Source organism: Squalius cephalus (assembly GCF_949319135.1).
Source record: "Squalius cephalus genome assembly, chromosome: 16".
Lineage (NCBI taxonomy): Eukaryota > Metazoa > Chordata > Actinopteri > Cypriniformes > Leuciscidae > Squalius > Squalius cephalus.
Window position 1 is genome coordinate 32,747,546 of NC_137137.1, and position 21,856 is coordinate 32,769,401.

At 38.3% G+C, this 21,856-nt stretch overlaps 1 protein-coding gene across 4 annotated transcripts in view; it reads right to left on the minus strand.

The window, feature by feature from the left end:
- cabin1 (calcineurin binding protein 1) overlaps positions 1–21,856 on the minus strand; it is a 146,126-nt gene that overhangs the window by 122,271 nt on the left and 1,999 nt on the right. For all 4 annotated transcript variants that reach the window (XM_079896190.1, XM_079896189.1, XM_079896188.1 and 1 more), the window contains exons 3-16: positions 19,674–19,769; positions 18,669–18,782; positions 18,391–18,525; positions 17,650–17,830; positions 15,110–15,239; positions 14,866–15,015; positions 13,217–13,629; positions 11,542–11,713; positions 10,335–10,471; positions 10,028–10,245; positions 5,488–5,560; positions 4,198–4,382; positions 3,859–3,990; positions 894–1,091 (exon numbers count right to left, since the gene is read on the minus strand). In XM_079896190.1, coding sequence (XP_079752316.1) covers positions 894–1,091; positions 3,859–3,990; positions 4,198–4,382; positions 5,488–5,560; positions 10,028–10,245; positions 10,335–10,471; positions 11,542–11,713; positions 13,217–13,629; positions 14,866–15,015; positions 15,110–15,239; positions 17,650–17,830; positions 18,391–18,525; positions 18,669–18,782; positions 19,674–19,769 — 2,334 coding nt within the window. The remainder of the gene's footprint in view (positions 1–893; positions 1,092–3,858; positions 3,991–4,197; positions 4,383–5,487; positions 5,561–10,027; positions 10,246–10,334; positions 10,472–11,541; positions 11,714–13,216; positions 13,630–14,865; positions 15,016–15,109; positions 15,240–17,649; positions 17,831–18,390; positions 18,526–18,668; positions 18,783–19,673; positions 19,770–21,856) is intronic.

Sequence of the window (21,856 nt, forward strand, 5' to 3'; positions counted from 1 at the left end):
TCACCAAGGCTGCATTTATTTGATCAAAAATACAGTAATATTACTCTAATATTTCACAATACTGTGAAATATTATTAAAATTTTAAATATCCATTTTCTATGTGAAGTGTAATTTATTCCTGTGATCAAAGCTGGATTTTCAGCATCATTACTCCAGTCTTTATTGTCACATGATCCTTCAGAAATCATTCTAATATGATGATTTCATGCTCAAGAAGTTTGAAAAAAAAAAAACTAATTTTTTACCAAGAGGAGATTTTGGAATCTAGAAATCTCTTATCATCACTGCATAAATCCAAAAATACTGTCGGCAGTCTGCAGCCAAAAGAAGTTTAGGACTGAAATGTTCTGTGGAGATTTCTGACTTATTTTGAAGATATGTACTGTAATATTAAAAGTGTAATAAAATAAACACTTTGGATGTTTTCTTTACACTAGTCTGAAAAAGACTAAATAGCACTAAATCTCCAAAAAGACTTGTGCATGAAAAAACTGTTTTTGTAACTTTCTTTAAAGAGAATAACACTTCATAATACATAAAATAACACTTCACTAACAGTATATCGCTGGCAACATATTTCAATCTTCTTTCTACCCCTAAGAGATGAAGTAAAATGACTTTGGTTGAACTATAAAGGACCCGATATGCTCATGGCAATCACAACAGACTGGGCCATCTGACCAATCAGAGCAGAGCATGCTCTAAGAAAGGAAGGGTTTAGAGAGACTGAATCATTTATCGAACTGTTTCAGGAACTATGAGAAAAGTGGTGATGCTGAAATGTGTTTTTGACCTTGGGTGAATGTACACCTGTTGTCGGAGACTCCAAAACAACATTAGGAGCCTATAAAATAGCATATTAGTGTCATTTTAAGGAGAATGTGTGATGTACCTGCAGCAGCAGCAGCTGTGCTGGTCTCTCTGGAGCAGAGCTGATGTAATCCAGGGGTTTGAGTCGTGCCGAGCCCTGGCCGAAGCTCAGCGTGGGCTGCAGTAAACGCACCACAGACTGATAGTCTCCCGCGTCAAACAGTCTCTGGATCTCCTCTAGAGACTGACATCGCTCTAGAGACTTCAACTTCTTCTCAATCTAAACAGAGCAATGAACATTTGATATGATTCTTTACTTAATTGGGTCATATCATGCAAAACTGGACCAATGCAGACATACTCTAGCATTCACAGCACAACACAAAGTATTCCAGTTCACCCAGACTATTTTATTGGAAACTAAGCTGCAAAAGCTATATCCATAGCGGTATCGGACGATATATGTTCATTTTTAATGTTATCGTTATCGGCCCGATAAGAAAATTTGGCCCATATATTAAAGCCGATAAATAATGGATTATTTTCTTCAGCTGAGACACTTCACTGTTGGCCATGATGGTTTTAAATTGCTTGAAATATGATTGAAATCACTTTAAAAAGGAAAATACAGTTCAGTGCGACATGTGCAACACAACTTTGTCATATAGGCTACATAAAGTTATAATGAGAACATTATAATTGTGTGATTGGGACATGGCTTTCATTGGTGAGACTTTTGTTTTTGTAATCAGGTTCTAAAAATTGTATAAAAATTTGGATTTAGATTTATTGGCCAATATATCAGTTATCGGCTTTCGAATAAAGAATTATTGGTTATCGGCCAAAATGTTCATATCGGTGCATCTCTCATGAAGAGTGTAGGCAGGACACCAGACTCTTTTTTGCCATTTACAGATCCTAGGAGGGACACTGGAAAAACAATAAGTTTTTAAGTCCTGCTTCAAATGTACATAAAGGTTTCACAGCAATGCCACAGAAGAACGATTTTGTTTCTCCTAAGAACCTTTCAGTGATCAGTTCTTAAAAGAAACATTTCTCTGAGTGTGAAGAACATTTTAAAAATCGAAACCTTTTTTTACTAGAAATAACCATTTATGCAATGGAAAGATTCCATATGGAACCATAGATGCCAATAAAGAACCTTTAGTGTGCAATACTATGTACTTACTATAGTAAATAACTAGGTTTGCACCTGCATAACGATAGTAAGCAATTCTTTTGACCTTGATATGGGTAACAAAGACTGCACAATGAGGTCTCAACTTGCACCTGCATAATAGCAATCCCTTCTTTGGCCTTCAACACGTGATCATGTTTCAAAACAGATCATGCTACTTGTAGGGAATAGCTAGAAGATTTGATTAAAACTGTGGATGAGCTAATTAAAAAGAGTTGGAAAGTACCCTGTAAACTGTATGTTTTTGGACAGACTGTCTGAAGATGAAAAGAAAAGGCAAACACCTGTATAAAAACAGTATAAAAATGAGAACTACGAGTGTAATTGTTAGATGTCTCCATCAATAAAGTCTAAGCTGTGGCATCTGGAACTCTGTGACTCGAGTGATTTCTTGCAAAGAAAACAGAAACAGTCAGTGTTCTGAGACGAGCGCATGTGCATTAGCGGATCTAGCCTGAAATTTTTTTTTTTTTGTCATGATTCGAGCATTTAGAAACAAAATTTATGAGACAGTTGTTGTCAGATTTCATTGGTGATTTCAAATGTGAAATTTAAAAGTAAGCTAGTAAGATACTTTGAATTATTGTAAGCCAGAAATAATGATCATGTGTGGTTGAAAAGACGGTTTGTGAAGCTTGAACACAGATCTGAATGTTCCAGTGTGATTTTGTCAAAGAATTAATAAACACAGACGAATCGGTTTCCTTTATAAATGAGATTGCTTGAGTGTTTGAATCGAGACTGCAGTCTTTTACCGATTAATCATGCAGCTCTAATACACACACTCAAAAGTCCATGCATTTATTTGATCAAAAATACAGTAAAAAAGCAATCTTGTGAAATTATTTCAATTTTAAATAACTGTTTTGCATTCTAATATATTTTAAAATGCAATTTATTTCTGTGAACAACCGGATTTTTAGCATCATTACTCCATCATTCTGATCTGCTGATCAAGAAATATTTCTTATTATTATCAATGTTGAAAACATAAGAAGAAATATTATAGTTACAGTAATATTTTTGTGAAAACCGTACGCCTTTTTTCCAAGATTCTTTTATAAATAGAAAATTAAAAAAGAAATAGAAATAGAAATTGTGACATTATAAATGTATTTACTGTCACTTTTCAGATGCAAAAGCCTCTAAGTGCCATCTGAAATTTTTATAAAGCTTGTATATTTAAGTTAAAGGTATAGCGGAGGATTTTCTTTTTCCGGGTGGATCATCAAGACTATTGGTCCTCCTAAGTGTCAATCATTCTGGTGATATGTTTACGTAAGGCCGTCGTACGTGCTCGTGCACACGATTCACACGATGGCGTGCGCTCAAAACACAGGTTGGGCTTCCCACTGATGCCTCAGTCGCGAAGTTTCTACTTGACAGGTAAAGTTTGGCATGCTATTTGGAGAAATCCATTTAAAATCTCTGCTAGTAAAAGTTAATGTAAGCTATGATTAGCTCGTGCACACGTTTAATAGGCGTTCCCTCTCAGGAGCAGGTAGAGTGTTGTGCATGTGCATTTTTTCAAAAAGTGGAGAGGGCGGTTCTTTTCTAAAATTCGGGAAAATCCTCTGCTATACCTTTAAGAAATTTCACTTAAATGACAATTAACAGGTAATTTGCATTGCCATTTAAGTGAAATTATTGAACTTAAATATACAAGCTTGATAAAAATGATCATTCTAGAAGAAAATTTCAGATGGCACTTAGAGGCTTTTGCATCTGAACTCTTCATATACATTTATTTCTACTCCATTGGCTGATGGATACATTTTATTTGAAACGCACTTGGACACTTCAAGAGTCAAGCTTGTCTTGAAGGGGATTTGTTTAGTTTGTCCTGTACCTCCTCTAGAGAGATGGCACTGTCCATGCTGAGGTTGGGCAGGAGGATGGTGATCTTGTCCATCTCACTCGTCTGACACTTCAGCAGACCGACACACATGTCGTAACACTCCAGCGCCTCCTCCATGTCACCCTAAAACAGCACATTAACACACATGTATTCATGTATACAGTGCAAAAAATGCTATCACACGCATTTATAAAAGTGTAACCTGGACTTTCAGCCAGCTCTACTCGAGATAATCGAATGTCTTACTAGCATACAACACCTTTGTGAAGAACCATATAAGTTATGTAATAGAAAAATATGTCTGCGTCTCTAATAACTGAGCTCTCTTGCCTGAAAGGCGAGGTGTCGTGCTTTAAGCCAGTGAACTCTGACGGCAAAAGAGAGCCAGTCGTCTCCAAACAGATCTCTCTGAGACGAGGCCATGGTCAGGAGAAATAGATCCGACTGAAAGCACGTCTCTGAATCCACGTCCCCACCATCCCTTCCGGAAGCAGACATGGTCTTCCTATGAGACACTGTAAATCATACAAGCACAAGACATTTGTGTGATTACTTTTCTTGGTTTGTGAAGTAATATCTGCATATGAGTTCCTGATGTCAGGGGCGGACTTAACCAATAAGCGAGGTAAGCAACCGCTTAGGGCCCGGGGAATTAGCGGCCCCCCGACAAATACCATGAAGCCTATATAAATCATCTATTCTATCATATAGTGTATGGCCTGTCTATAACCATTAATATTTTAACGTTATCATCACATCTGCTCGAAAGTAAAAATCCAATTTTACATTGAGAAAATACAACAGTTGCAGGTTAGAGAAATGTTGATGCATTAATATTAAAGTGTAATCACAAATATGGTTAATTAACTGTGAACAGTTTGTTTGTGAATTTTTTTGTGAATTCAATTGTATTTACTTTTACATTGAGAAAATAAAAGTTCCAGGTTACAGATATTTTTAACATGAGGTTCATCTACAAATGTAGAAAGAAAGAAAAAAACAGAATAGAAAAAGTATGTATGTGACTTTGGATCACAAAACCAGTCACATGTCACACGGGTATATCTGTGTCACACGGGTATATTTGTGGCAATAGCCAACAATACATTGTATGGGTCAAAATTATCCATTTTTCTTTTATGCCAAAAATCATTAGGATATTAAGTAAAGATCATGTTCCATGAAGATATTTTGTAAATTTCCTACCGTAAATATATAAAACATGTATTTTTGTGAGTGAATGCAGCACAATCGTGAACATAAATGCACAACTTTAAAGGAGATTTTCTCAATGTTTCGATTTTTTTGCACCCTCAGATTCCAGATGTTCAATAGTTGTATCTCTGCCAAATATTGTCCTATCCTAACAAACCATTCATCAGTAGAAAGCTTATTTATTCAGCTTTCAGATGATGTATACATCTCAATTTCAAAAAAAATATTGACCCATGTGACTGGTTTTGTGGTCCAGGGTCACATATAGAAAAAGAGTGTTTTGAGTTCACAGTTTGACTGTTAGGGCCCCATCCCTGGAACCGCTTAGGGCCCTCAAATAACTAAGTCCGCCCCTGCCTGATGTCAAACACAAGACAAACGTCTGACTGATTGTGATGTTCTTACTGTTCTTGCCCTTCATCATAGACTTCTGTTCCAACTGCAGCTCCAGACAGCAGAGACTCATCAGCATCATTTCCTGTAAGACAAGAGGCAGTGTAAGACGTTGATGTACTGTACATTAAACTACACAGTGTTCAGACCTATGAAACATTTATGAAAAATTAAATCACTATGTAAACTAGAAATACTCAACCACAACTGTATATTTAAAAGTTATACAATAACTGGCATTCATTTACATTTGGATAAACTGAAATTCTTCTAGTAAATAAAACAAGTTAAGTTTGGTTGTCAAGGATGTCAATTAGTGTTGTCAAAAATAATCGATATGCATCGATACTGAAATATCTGAAACTGTTCCAAAACTCCTTTTCTGCAGCATTGATACACTGACACCAGCTGCGCTTCCTCGCTCTCTCCTCTCTCCGACGGCAGAGTGACACACACCCGCCTCCTCTCACTCACTCGTCTCATAATTTTACTCATTCCCGCAGATTTCACACCCACAGCTTCTCAAACAGCTTGCAAGAAACAAATTGACTTATTTTTTGTGGCTTACTGTGCTTAAATGGTCAAATACATAAAAATGATGTCAAAAGGCCCATCTTGCAGAGTATTCAGGTAAATACAGTCAGTTCTGGAAAGTAAATAGTTGAGAGAAATCTCATGTTGTGTATCAGTATATTGGATCCGTGCGTTAGCTCTTAAAGCGACAGCAGCCTAATAAACCTGATGCTGTCTGTCAAGTTAATCAAAGAACAAAACACTGGATAGTCTTCACATTTAATTCCTTTAATTTCTGTAGTAATTCTTACCCGAGTACTACTGTTAGACACACTTGAAAAACTTAAAACAGTTTTTATTTCACTTGATTCTTCATTCTATTATATCTATTTGTGCTATCTTTTGTAATTTGTTTATTTGTTCTTATTTTATTACTGACTGTTTACTTGTCTTTTTTACGTAGATGTAGTTTAAATGATCTGTATTGGTGGTATAAATATGGCCGTTTTCCCCGTGGTATCAAAGATATTATTGAATATCGTATCAAAGTTGGAGATTCCAGTATCGTGACAACACTAAAAAAGCTTTTCTGAGCAGTGATGTGAAAGTTTAAGATCATTTCATGCAATTAAGAGCCTTCAAAAAATAATTAGGCCCATCTACTATAATTTAATTAAATATAAGCAATATGCATTACAGTGGGGTGTTTTTTTAGAGAAATACTTCTATTCAGCAAGGATGCATTAAATTGAGAAAAAGTAAAAGTAAAGACTTTTACATTGTTACATCAGATTTCTATTTCAAATAAATTGTATTGAACTATTAGTCAAAGAATCCTGAAAAAACGTAGCCTGGAAATCCAGACCTAAATCTGAAAGATTAATGGTCTGGCGTCGACTAATGAAACTCGGCCAGCTCGAGGGGCGGCACCAAGCATGCATTTGAAAATCTCACTGCACGCAATTGGATAACACTACGACCAATCACAACAAGTTATCACTTAGCTATCAGCGGAGCTAACTGGTAGATTAGACTCAAAAAAGCAAAAACGCCCTTCTTGTAAAGGAACGATTCGAGCGCCGTCTTCTGTTCCTCTTTTAGAGAAAAAGTTTAAATCTTTCACTGTAGCTGCCAAAGCCGTTTCAAACAACTGGTGTTCATCCATAGGCATCTTGCAATGTTTACTAATGACTTCGACGTCACAGCGCTGTCGTCATCTCGCCTCTGCCCCGCCTATATCAGATAACCCGATGTGATTGGTGCAGCTCAGATCGAGGGGCATATTTAATGAGCATCATTACTCGACACCAGAGTAACTCGCTGAGCAAATTCAACTTGTGCTCTCGCGAGAACTCTGGATTACCAGGGTAGAAAAAAATGTATCATGGCTTCCATAAAAAAATGAAGCAACACAACTGTTTTCAACATTGATAATAATAATAGATGTTTCTTGAGCATCAAATCATCATATTAGAAAAATTTCTGAAGGATCATGTGACATTGAAGACTGGAGTAATGATGCTGAAAATTCAGTTTTGATCACAGGAATAAATTACTTCTTTTTTTTTTTACCATTATTTTAAATTATCCTGTTAGCTCAAGAAAATCATGTATGTTCATTTACACAACAGAGTGTTTGTGACCTAGTTTTTGCCAAAAGCACACTCATTAAGTTATCGGTCTCCTTCTGTTTTTCATCCGCTCCACTGGGAGAGATCCAGCAGGTTCAGCTGACATGATGAATACAGTTTTGTTGTCAGGCAGGTGCGAGCAGAATGTGTGCTGATCTTCCACTGAGGAAAAAATCCTTTGATTGAACACGTGTAGCTATGAGCTGACGAGTAAACATGCTTCGAATAAATCATTCTTCCGTTCCTACAACAGTTTTCTTTCAGTCAGTCTACTGGAATAAATCTTTTTTAGGGCTGGATGAAAACACACACAAAATCCATACAGGATTTCATACAGTTGATTGATGACGAATATGATGCAGGGCAACAACTCAGTGTGATGGAGCCTATTTAATGCAGTTACAATGTCCCTAAAACTCAAGTGTTTGTGTCTCATATTTACATTATAATATAGTTAAGCTATATCACACAAGTTCTGTTTTTCTCTCCAGAATAGCACAAGTGCGATACTGATTTTATACAACAGTTCAATAAATAAGAAGTTAATATTGTGTTATTTTAGACACAATAGTGTCTGTTTTGCTAACAAAAATATGAAGACAAAGCAGAACTGTTCTTCTCCGAGAAACACACAGCGGCATTTCTATTCTGAATCCACGTTTTTAACAAATCGGGTGAACAAATGATTCAATGGACCATTCATGAAGAGAACCATTTACTTCACTACTGAATGAATCAGACGTTTGAACGAATCATTATTAATTCATTATTTACTCATTTAGACATTTATCACCACCTACTGGCAATTTTAGTAAGTATAATTTCAATAAAAAATTGTTTCATATTTCCATATTAATAAAAAAAAAAATTAAAGGTTTAGTTCACCCAAAATTATTTCTTTCTGAAGCTACTTTTTGCAATGTCTATTTGATACTTTACACAATAATGACTTTAAATTATCTTTTGGGGGTCATTTCTCAGCCAAATTTGATGTGCGATATGCAATTAATTATATAAAAAATTGTAATCGCTTGACAGCGAATGTGTCTGTGTGTGTGTGTGTGTGTGTTCTTGTATATATTGTTTCGACACAAATGTGTATAATGACATGGGTATTAGAACATAAACATGGTTTATGAGGAAACGTCCTTTGTCCTCATAAACCAAATGGCTTCAAAAACATGGGTAGGTTTAGGGGTCGGGTTAGTGTAAGGGGATAGAAGATACAGTTTGTACAGTTTAAAACCATTACACCGTAAACCACTTGTTCAAGTGTGTGTGTGTGTGTGTGTGTGTGTGTGTGTGTGTGCATTTGCTCTGAAATGCCATAGAAGAATTATAATTTCAATCAAAAACACTGTTTGCAAATGTAAAATACAGTAAAACCCTTTTCAAATGTTCCCCCACATGGTTTTTAAATGTACAATGAAGAATTTTAATCATTTTTATTTGTACATGCCTAATTTAGCAATAAATACTGGCTAAACAGTATTTACCTACATATTTTTATTTAAAAAATATTTGAAATATTTAAAATTTGTGTTTCCATTCAATTCACTGTAACAGTGATTAAAACGGTTCAAATGTATTAAACTTCCCAACTTTCAGCAATTTTATTTCTGAGATGCTACTAAAATATCTCACCACTCACATATTCACCATTTTGAGATTAGAGGGCTAAATTTTGTAGCACAAAACAACAGCCCTTAGGAAATAAAAATGATCAAAGTGCAATGCAAAATTCACAATGATGGCTAATTGTATATAATCAACAAACTAATCATTAACATTATATATATATATTAGGGCTGTCAAACGATTAATCGCGATTAATCGCATCCAAAATAAAAGTTTGTTTTTACATAATACATGTGTGTGTGTAGTGTGTAATTATTTTCTATATATAAATACACACACATGCATGTATATATTTAAGAAATATTTGCATGTTTATACTGTGTATATATATTTATATTATATGTAATTATTTTATATATAAATAACACATTTTTCTTAAATATATATGCATGTGTGTGTATTTATATATAGAAAATAATTATACTCCATACACACACATATATTATGTAAAAACAAACTTTTATTTTGGATGCGATTAATTGTTTGACAGCCCTAATATATATATATATATATCAATCATTTTTTATTTTTTTATTTAACACCCAGTCCAAGTTTAGTCCGACTGCAGCTTATGGAGATCAAACTGTACACACTCGAAAGGGGTTGTCTGATCTACATGCAAAATAACCACCATTATAAAATAACCACGCAAAAAAGTGACTCTCTTGTGTGAAACCCTGTGAAATAGTCAAGTGTAACCCTGACTATCTTTCCAAGTTGTACTGGCATGAAGCAGTAATTGCAGCAAATGCTCCGCCTGGTGGTCTCACCTTTATGTGCTGGTTGCTGGAGTCTCGGAGCAGTGGGTTGGGCAGCCCAGAGCTGTGTTTCCTCCAGCAGATGAAGAGATCCAGCACCACTCCAGCGAGACCCGCCGGCCACTCCTCCAGAAACATCTGCCCCACCGCCTTCAGGAACCGCATCATCAGCTCCAGGACGCCGCCGTTCTGCATGTTCGCCAGCAGGAACGCATGCACATCCTTGCGCTCTGAGGAACCACGAATAACAGAGAAAATGCAGAAACGGGTGCAGAAAGAAATAAAACGATGATTCAAACGAAAACCTCAGTTTCTGCACCTGACTCCATCGAGACGATATACTCAGAAGAGTTGCACCCGGAGCCGCGGTTCAACTGGGAATCAGGTTTGACGTTACAATGAGAGTCCATGTTACTGAGACTCTCCTCATCTTCATCATCTTCAAACTTTTTCAGCCTGAAAATAAAGAAGCTCGAGTAAATGCGACATAAAGGAAGGCCTTTTGAGTATGTTTTTGACTTGGCATTTTGGAAGGAGCTAAGCATCATATTTAAAGTGCCTCTATTATGCTTTTTCAGATATGACCTTTCATGCAGTGTGTAATATAGGAATGTAAAAGGTCTGCAAATGATAATTGGAGTTATTTTCTCCCAAAAGAAAAAGATTCTGAACCGCCTGAAACGAGTCGTCAGTAATTCCAGTCTTACTTCCTGCATGAACATATGAAGGTTTGTAACAAATTTACATAATGCCAGTCTATGGTGTTCATTGGCTGCTCGTGAACAGCGTCTACTTAGACCCTCAAACACTGTAGTTGTAACTGAGACTGGAAGAGTTTGGTTCGTGTTGTCGACATAAAAAATTTTCTATGCTGCAAAAAAAAAAAACCCAACAAGGATGAGACTCACGCTGGAATTGATACAGTAAAACCGACGCCATCGTTACGGTTCGTATCACTGTGTATCATTTGTTTCGAAAAATCCGGTGCTAAAATTCATAGGTAATGGGCGTTTGGTTTATGAAACACGCTGTTAGTGTTCGACCAATCCCAACAGACTTGACCATCTGACCAATCAGAGCAGAGCAACTCTCGGAAAGGAGGGGTTTAGAGAGACTGAATCCTTTATCGAACTGTTTCAGACACTGTGAGAAAAGAGCTGATGCTGCAACGTATATTATGAGAGAATTTAAGTTTTTTAACCTTGGATGCATGTAAACCTATTGTAGGAGACTCCAAAACAAAATCAACTGAACCTTTAAATTAGCATAATAGGGGCACTGACACTAAATAATCAGAAGGTGTCTCACTTTAGCTGTATTGACACAGAAGGCAATTAAAGCACATGTATATTTGATATCTAATATACAATTATGTGGAGCACGGTTTTGGTCTAATGAGCTTTCACTGTGGGAGGATTCACTCAATGTGACAAAACAAAAATAGAAAGCACATGTCTGACAAAATGTCTCAGAGCATTGCCTGATACGGTCACAGCAGGAACAACAATTATTAGTCAAATAGACACCTGGAAGGGAGGAATTTGAGCAGAAGCTCTTGGAAGTCAATCTTCTCTTCTTTCTTGCATTTAGTGTTGCGGACACGTGCAGAGCGTCTCTTCGCTGTCTCGATGTTGTCCTCTACCACACGTTTTCTCTTGGTGCCTTTTTTCGCTTTATCACTCAAGGCAGCGTCCAGAGCTGTGGGGTCAACATCATCAGTGTCAGCGTTACTTTGAAATATATTTGTGATAGGAATCTTCACATCGTTAATCTCAATTCTGTATCTCACATTACATACAGTCAAACCAAAATATATTCAGACACCTTCAACATTTCTCACATTATCACAGTTTATTCGCTATAGTTTTTTATAGTTTAGAAATGGTAATAAAATATGAGAAGAACTCCCAGTTGATATTTGACTGGTTTTGTCCATCCTTCTGTTAGACTGTCTCACAGATTAATCATGTTGAATATCTGTCAGCTGTTAAATTTAACTACACAGTTAGATAATACCAATTTAGCTCAACCAATTACCAAGCAATGCTTCATTTTGTTCAGTCTGTGTGTAAAAAGGTCACATTAGCAATTAAAGAAAAACACTTCAGCAAAACATGGTCAGGTCAAAGTGTCTGAATCACTTTTGGTCCCACATTTTTACTGGTGGTCACTGTATGAAGAATTATTGGGTATAATGGCCCGGTTTCACAGACAGGGCTTAGACTAAGCCAGGATTAGACCATAGATCAATTAGGACATTTAAGTAATTTTTATAAACATGCTTAGAAAAAAACATTACCGATGTGCATCTTAAAACTAAAAAGGCACTGATATATTTTTAAGATCAGTCAGTGCAAGTTTATTTCAGTGGAAACAGCTCAGACTTACATTTTAGTCTAGGACTAGTCTTAAGCCCTGTCTGTGAAACCAGGGGAATATGTCTCAGTTTACTTTATTTTGATATCCTCGCTTACATAAATGAACTATAGTGTCCTGCACCCACTAGTAAAAAAATATCACAAATGATATCTGGTGTCTGAATAATTTTTGGTTTGACTATACAGGGTTTGAAATTAACTTTTTCACTCACCGGCCAATTTGGCTACTAAGTTTTTAAGTTACCGGCCATTCAGAACTTCTACTAGCCCAAAAAAAATGAACCAGATTAACCGTCACAGCTTATACAACATATATTATAAAATTTGGATTTCATAAATTAATTTCTCATTCAAACTAAATCCTGTCATCCAGCCATCTCCTCCCTTCCTCTTTCATCCTCATCACCAAAAATGTGTTTTAATACAAAGGACATAAAAAAAAAATGTTAGGATGTTGGAAAATAATGTCTTTTCTGTTAACCAGATGCTTTTTAATCTTCATTATTGCTTCAATGCACATGAACAAGCGCCACGCTGTAGTGAAGTGCATGTTGCCGTAAGCCAGATATGAGCAGATTCTGTTTAATACGCTGTATTCAATAAATCATGGTGACTCACTAATTGAGTATTTGCACTAAATCTGGGTTTACATGAACTTCCCCAGCAAATTGAGTAAACATAATAAGTAACACGCCAAATTGGCTCGTGATTTGACAGCGTTACCCGCCACAGTTGCTTTTTACCCGCATTTGTTGGGTTGGCGGGTGTTAATTTCAAACCCTGACTGTATCTGTTCATGCCTCATGTATGCATTCATACTAACCCGCAGAAGTAACCGTGGTGAGAGCAGCATCCTCCGCTCCATTGGCAACAGTAGTGGTGACTGTGGTTGTGCTGACCTCTATAATGCTCTGGCTCTGTGGTACTCCTGAAGGAGCGATGGGCTCGGCTTGCGATGGGACAAGCAGTTCGGAGGACGGGGGTTGACTGGAGATTGGGCTGCTGGGAACAGGAGGGGGGGCAGGGGGGGCTTGAGGTACAATGACGATCATGGGAGGCTGAGGAGGGTCTGGGGCAGCAGGGGCGGGCACTGGTGTGCTGGTGGGCATTTGCAGGAGGCACTCCGGGTCACGGTACATTGACAAATCAATTCGGCGGCCAAAGTCAGGCCGTGGGACCAGGCAAGCGTTCTGGTGTTTGTACATGGCCAAGAAACTCTCCCCCACACTCTTCCACCTATATGGATAACAATACATCACACAGAGAAATAATAATTAAGTACGTCAGCGGGCCTTTTTGACTTAAATAAAGAAAAGTATATATATTTTTTAGATATGGCATCAAATAAAACAACTGAAGAATGCATTTTGAGCTGTAACTAGTGGTGGGCGAAACAAATTACTGTTCAAAAGTTTGGGGTCAGTATGTTTTTTGTTTTTTTTTAAGAGATTAAGCAGCACAACTGTTTTCATCATTCATTCTAGCCAATCAGCATTTTCACTGGCTACAATTTTGACATCGATACCATGGTATAAACTTTCATATAGATATTTTAATATTATATAGCAGCAGGAATACTGGGCTGCTGTCACTTTAAGACCTGACGCGCAGATCCTTTATTCTGTTACACATGCGTTATCTTTCTCAACTGTTTATGTTCACTTAAAACATAACTGACTTTACGAATTTACTAAGTTTACGTGAATACTCACCAAGACCTGTATTTTGACATTATTTGTGTGTATTTGACTGTTTTAAGTGCAATAAGCAGTGAAACATAACTGTGTAGTTCTGAGAGGCTGCTTTATGTGCCGCACTTTGGGTGTTCGAGCACAAAATCTGCTGGAATGAGTAATATACGCGCAATTCAACGCTGAAATTCAAGCCCTGTAACACCAATATTCATCCGGAGCAAATTAATCGAGTGAGTGAGGGAAGGTGTGAGTGTAACTCGCTGTCGGAGAGATGAGAGAGAGAGCAGCTGGTATCGTGTCTGTTCTGCGGACAATGAGTATTAGAAGCGTCTCAGATATTTCAGTATCAATATGTATCAAAATAGCTATATTTTTGACAGCACTACAATGCACATAATTTATTATTTCAGATGCCTTTACAAAAGACTACGATTGAAAAATGTATATATTACATATGCAATTCAACCCGCCAAAGTGGCTAGTAGGAGTGACTGCGTTACACGCCACTGCTGAAACACACATGCATTTGGTGATTTGACGGGTGTTTATGTCAAACCCTGAAAACATCAATATGTTCTCATAGGGATGAACACAATGAAAAAGTCCATAGACATAAATAAATTACATAAATGGTATTAAATGTTATTTTAATGTTTGGATAGTTTTATTGTGTATTATGATAGAAAAGTGATTCAATTAACCCATGATATTTCTTAAAATCAAACTGTAAGATGAATCCCAAATGTAAGTCTGTGGATTAATCGTGGCATGGACTCACGTGAAGTATTTGATGGGCTGAACCAGTTGCAGGTCAGCCACCGGGTGCCGTGTGAATTTAGCCTGTCTCTGTCGTCTCAGTTCCAGCGCTTCCTCCACAATGCTGTGAGCTTCATCCTCATCTACATCCACATACTGCACTGACACATCACTGCAGCCAAAACACACACACATACAAACTCAAACAAGCTTATTCTTCAACAGGACAAATGTTGGATGCCACATAATTAGCAAAAGGTGCATACAGCTTGGAGAACATCTTCATAGAGTCTCGTCTGAGGCAGGGCTGCTCTTCAAAGATCTTCTCTTTGAGCACTCGGCCCTTACTGTAGCCTGTGTCCTTCTCCAGAGCCTTACAGATGTAGTACAGACAACCTGCGGGACAAACAGACAAGAACATCAGCTACTAAGGCAGGAAACCAAGGTTTAGACAACATGAAACAGCATTCACAACCGTAACCGCCGACTTGTTCAGTGGCCTTGGCTTTAGAAGTGTTTTCCCCATTACATAAATTAGGGTTACACAATATTGTGGGAAAAAACAACATTGTGATATTTTGTGTTACTGCAATACACACTGCCCGCCCAAACCCTTAACCCTAACCTCGCTTTTTGGATTTAAATAGGCAAATGCTTAAGGGACCTATTTTAACGATCTAAGCACATGGTCTAAAGCGCATGGCAAGTTCACTTAGGGCGTGTCTGAATCCACTTTTGCTAGTTTGATGACGGGAAAAATGATCGGCACGTCCGGCACATGGTCGAAAAGGGTTGTCCCTAATCTCTTAACAAGTAATGGGTGTGTTTTGACTCTATTCTCAAAATGAGTAATGGGTGTGTTTTGGGCGTAACGTGCAATAAAATAATCAGAGTCTCATCTCCCATTCCATTTAAAAGCCAGTTGCGCTCGCATAAACACACCTCGTTTTCAGACCAGCAGCACATAGGCACACACATGGGCGCAAATGCATTTGTTATTTGAACTAAGTGGCACAAGACGTGAAAATGATAACTGTGTCAGGCTGAAACTAGCAAAAAACATTTAAGGCATTTAATGATCAAAATATTATTAATAAATATTCGAATATATTTAATTATATATATATAATATTAATATTAATAAACAAACGAACTTCGAATATGATTAGGGATGGGTATCATTAAGGTTTTAACGGTATTACTACTCTTACCGATACTCCTTATCGATCCGGTACTTTAACGGTATTCTTATCGGTTCTTTTTAAATTAAAAAAAGGGAAAAAAATAATTTAGAACATAATTAATATTGCTTTATATTTTGAAATGTTAAATAAATATCTATAGCAAAAGAAAAAGCAATGCTTTAACTGAACAAATAAAACATGTATGTTACGCAGAAGGGTGCAGGCTTTTGTGCTTTATATACAGAAGACATAGGACACCAAAAACAAAGTACAAACACATGGTCAAACAAAAAAAAGTATACAATAAAACAAATATACAAATTATATACCCAGTGCTTTAATTTCAGTAATGTCTACTGACATTACTGTTCAGGAGTAATATGGGCTAAAAAGACATCTAATAAAGTCAGATGTAAAATAACACTGCATAGTTTATCATAGATAGATTAAAGCTTATATCATTCAAGAGCTGCGACTGATTTTCTCTTTGCCTTTTGTTGTTTGATTCACATTAATGGAGCAATCGTCAGCAGGTTTATTAGACTGCTGCCTCTTTAAGACCAAATGCAGATCTAATCATACGCATCATATTTTCTCCCAACCATTTACGCCCATTTAAGACATAAACTGTATTTTAAGTGAATAAACTGTTTAAGTGAATCTCCAAGCCATTTTGACATATTTTTGTGTATATTTGATCGTTTAGATGCGCACACGAAGCCCAAAATATACGTTGCTTGTCTCGTTGCGGTGTGTTTCAGAGCGCGCGCCGCATTTGGAACAGCGTCTATTGCGTCAATTTTGGTACTTTTAATAGCCTTTTATTATCAAACGTGTCCCGCAGTTTAGCAACAGTATAGACTACATTTTACAACAATCACCGATCGTGCAGATTCTGAAGTTACGTTTGGGTTTTAGGGAGAAATGACAGTGCACCGCTCTGAAGGGAAGGAAGTTGCGTTGGAGAGAATGCGGCTTTAGTTTTTAATGGTTATACCTCAAGTATCTTCTTTTTTATAATCATTGGAAGACAAAATCTAAAATAAAATTAATTTAATATCAAAGATCTAAAGTGTAACCGTTTGAATGTTCTGTCCTCATCGTCACTCATTAAGCAGGGCTGTTGTGATGTGCGCGCCGTGGCTCCGCGTGAAAGATCACTCTCTCTCTCACACACTCTCTCTCTTTAGCAAAAATGCATCACAGACAAAGGGTTCAATATTATTATATATAGAAGTGGCTGGCGAGATTAAATTTGCAAGATAATAATTTCTTAATAGCAATAATATATAGCACGTGTAGCCTACTTTCTTAATTTCTCCAGTACCGACAGCAGAACCGATAACGTCCGAGCTTATCGATCCAGCGGTCTTTCAAAATTCAGCACCGGGGCCCGTTTAATACCGGGTTTCGGTACCCATCCCTAAATATGATTGACTGCAATAGCTGTCAATCTGCAATATGATAACTGCATATGATTGCAATGACTGCAATAGCTGTGATTTTATTCTAGTAGATATGGGGTTCTAAAATCAAAATAGTTTTGGCAAAACTTAAAAAAGTTTGAACAGTGATGATGGGAATGGTATATGTGAATGTTGTGCAGTGGTTTCTGGACTCACAGCTGTAGTCACTGAGAGAGTAGAGGACCGTGATGAGACTGTCCAGGCAGGGCCAGTGGTCCGGGTTACAGCGTAAGCCCACCTCAAAGGCATGACGGGCCAAAGGCATGCTGACCTTCCTCAAGGCCAACCTTCCCATTTTAAACCACATATTCACATCTGTGGAGTCCAGCATGACAGCCTGCAAGACAAACACACATGAACTGTGTGACTCCAAACTGCCCATTCAGTGTTCAGAGTTAATGCCATGTGAACATCAAATGTACACTATCATACGCAAGGCAAAATTAATTTGACCAAAATGCAGTAAATACAGCAATGTTGTGAAATATTGCAATTCTATTTGAATATATTGTCAAATGTAATTTATTCCTGTGATCAAAGCTATATGTTCAGCATTATAACTCCAGTCTTCAGTGTCACATGATCCTTCAGAAATCATTCTAATATGATGATTTGCTGCTCAAGAAACATTTCTTAATATTATCAAAGCTGAAGACAGTTCTACTGATTCATATTTTATGGCATTTATTTAAAATAACAATCTTTTGCAACAATTTAAAGTCTTTACTCAAACTTTTTTTAATGTGTCCTTGCCGAATAAAAGTAACTCTTTCAAAAACTGTAATTGTACTAACCTCAAACTTCAGAACGGCAGTGTAGTTCTAGAAAACTGCTAAATATGCATGTGGGATGAATTATGCACCCTAAACTTAAGGATTTGTTCAAATATGTATTTACTTTTACATAGAAGTCCATGGCGGTGTCGAGATCATCTCTGAGCACAGCGAGACTGGCCAGGTTTTTATAGGTGGAGTACTTCAACATCAGCCCAGGATGCTTCAGTCCTACTTTCTCATCTTCAGACGCCACGGCCTGGTGCAAGATAAAAAAACGGTCACCAAAATTTGGTCATAAAACTGCCTTTGCAAAATATAAAAACACTGGTGTCCAAATAAAGCACAAATGAAAAGAGTCTCTGGATCTCATGGTACAGTGTGATAAGGAGTCGGCTGTACCTCCTTGAGCAGTGGGGTCTTGAGGAGATCATGGTAGGCTTTGGCAGACTCGTCAATCTTGTCATGTTTCTGCAGATCCAGAGCTTTATGATACAGGGCAAACGCTTCCGCCTCCTGCAATACAAATGAGAAGGGAAATGGATTCTACTATCTTATTTTTTCTCAGTCCTATAAAGCCTGCAGCATCATATGTGATACTACATTTCTACAGTCTCTAAATGATGATCAAAACTTTGCTGAAAAACCTGTCACACACAATCTACCTCATGCCTTCTGTCGTCTGATTGATAGTTTAGACTGTTTTATCAAGTAAAAGGCCGTTTAGTATTACTGTACAAACGTCCACCTTCAGTTCGTGGTTCATGTGTCTTCTTCTGTGAAATCTTTACTGATTTTTCTAAAGTAAATGTAGCAATTACTTTTATATTGTTAGTAATATTTTAAGATAAACACTTACTGGACTGAAGCAACTTAGGTTTACTAGATTATGTTCAAATGTGAGTCTCAAATCTCAAACTTCATTGTATTGCATTGCACTATATGTTTTAAAACTACAGAGTTTTGATCATAAAACTAAGCATTTAAATATCAGCTTACTGAGACATATTTTTGACTGATAATAATATGCGTTTTATGTCAGTAGTCTGTTATAAAGATCTCACTGATTTACATTCAAGCATCAGAATTTCATCTTCCTTTTTGGCCAAATAAATATCTGCATCTGCACCAAATTGCATATTTGTTCTCTGAATAAAATTGAGGGGAGTTTGAGCTCCATAGTCTCACTATACCAGACAATTTGAGCCATAAAAGCCTGATGTATCAATTATGATAATCAAAAAAAAAAAAAAAAAAAAAGTCTAAAGATTGTCTTTTGTTATGATGGAAACAAACTTCCATTTTGACTATTATTTCATATGTCAGGCTTTACAGGTTTAACACAACACAAATAGTCCAGAGAAAGTTAAGTCACTTAGGATGAACTTTTGAAAGCATCTGACTCACCTGGGCTTCCTTTGTTTGACTTGGCTTAGTGCTTCTGAACGAGTCGTCATACTCATCCGCAGCCTGAGACGCCGCATTAAGAGCAGCAATTCGGATCTGTGATCGACAGAAGACACACTGAGTGAGTGAGTGAGTGTCAGTGAATGAGTGTCAGTGAGTGAGTGAGTGAGAGAGCGAGTCAGTGAGCGAGCGAGTGTCAGTGAGTGAGTGAGTGAGTGTGTGTCAGTGAGTGAGTCAGTGAGTGTCAGTGAGTGAGCGAGTGTCAGTGAGTGAGCGAGTGTCAGTGAGTGAGTGTCAGTGAGTGAGTGAGTGTCAGTGAGTGTCAGTGAGTGAGTGTCAGTGAGTGTCAGTGAGTGAGAGAGCGAGTCAGTGAGCGAGTGAGTGAGTGAGTGTGTGTCAGTGAGTGAGTCAGTGAGTGTCAGTGAGTGTCAGTGAGTGAGCGAGTGTCAGCGAGTGAGTGTCAGTGAGCGAGTGAGTGTCAGTGAGTGTCAGTGAGTGTCAGTGAGTGAGTGAGTGAGTGAGTGAGTGAGTGAGTGAGTGTCAGTGAGTGAGTCAGTGAGTGTCAGTGAGTGTCAGTGAGTGAGCGAGTGAGTGAGTGAGTGTGTGTCAGTGAGTGAGTCAGTGAGTGTCAGTGAGTGTCAGTGAGTGAGCGAGTGTCAGTGAGTGAGTGTCAGTGAGCGAGTGAGTGTCAGTGAGTGAGTGAGTGTCAGTGAGTGTCAGTGAGTGAGTGTCAGTGAGTGTCAGTGAGTGAGTGAGTGAGTGAGTGAGTGAGTGTCAGTGAGTGAGTGTCAGTGAGTGAGCGAGTGTCAGTGAGTGAGTGTCAGTGAGCGAGTGAGTGTCAGTGAGTGAGTGAGTGTCAGTGAGTGAGTGAGTGAGTGAGTGTCAGTGAGTGAGTGTCAGTGAGTGAGTGAGTGTCAGTGTGTGAGTGAGTGAGTGTCAGTGAGCGAGTGTCAGTGAGTGAGTGAGTGTCAGTGAGTGAGTGAGTGAGTGAGTGAGTGAGTGAGTGAGTGAGTGAGTGAGTGAGTGAGTGAGTGAGTGAGTGAGTGTCAGTGAGTGAGTGTCAGTGAGTGTCAGTGAGTGTCAGTGAGTGTCAGTGAGTGAGTGTCAGTGAGTGTCAGTGAGTGAGTGAGTGTCAGTGAGTGAGTGTCAGTGAGTGAGTGTCAGTGAGTGAGTGTCAGTGAGTGAGTGAGTGTCAGTGTGTGAGTGAGTGAGTGAGTGAGTGAGTGTCAGTGAGTGAGTGAGTGTCAGTGAGTGAGTGAGTGAGTGAGTGTCAGTGAGTGAGTGAGTGTCAGTGTGTGAGTGAGTGAGTGTCAGTGTGTGAGTGTGTGAGTGAGTGTCAGTGAGTGAGTGTCAGTGAGTGAGTGTCAGTGAGTGAGTGAGTGTCAGTGTGTGAGTGAGTGAGTGTCAGTGTGTGAGTGTGTGAGTGAGTGTCAGTGAGTGAGTGTCAGTGAGTGTCAGTGAGTGTCAGTGAGTGAGTGAGTGTCAGTGAGTGAGTGTCAGTGAGTGAGTGAGTGTCAGTGTGTGAGTGAGTGTCAGTGAGTGAGTGTCAGTGAGTGTCAGTGAGTGAGTGAGTGTCAGTGAGTGAGTGTCAGTGTGTGAGTGAGTGTCAGTGAGTGAGTGTCAGTGAGTGTCAGTGAGTGTCAGTGAGTGAGTGAGTGTCAGTGAGTGAGTGAGTGTCAGTGTGTGAGTGTGTGAGTGAGTGTCAGTGAGTGAGTGTCAGTGAGTGAGTGTCAGTGAGTGAGTGAGTGTCAGTGTGTGAGTGAGTGAGTGTCAGTGTGTGAGTGTGTGAGTGAGTGTCAGTGAGTGAGTGTCAGTGAGTGTCAGTGAGTGAGTGAGTGTCAGTGAGTGAGTGAGTGAGTGTCAGTGAGTGAGTGAGTGTGTGAGTGTCAGTGAGTGAGTGAGTGTCAGTGAGTGAGTGAGTGTCAGTGTGTGTGTGTGTGAGTGAGTGAGTGTCAGTGAGTGAGTGAGTGTCAGTGAGTGAGTGTCAGTGAGTGAGTGAGTGTCAGTGAGTGTCAGTGAGTGAGTGTCAGTGAGTGAGTGAGTGTCAGTGAGTGTCAGTGAGTGAGTGTCAGTGAGTGAGTGTCAGTGAGTGAGTGTCAGTGAGTGAGTGTCAGTGAGTGAGTGAGTGTCAGTGAGTGAGTGAGTGTCAGTGAGTGAGTGAGTGTCAGTGAGTGAGTGAGTGT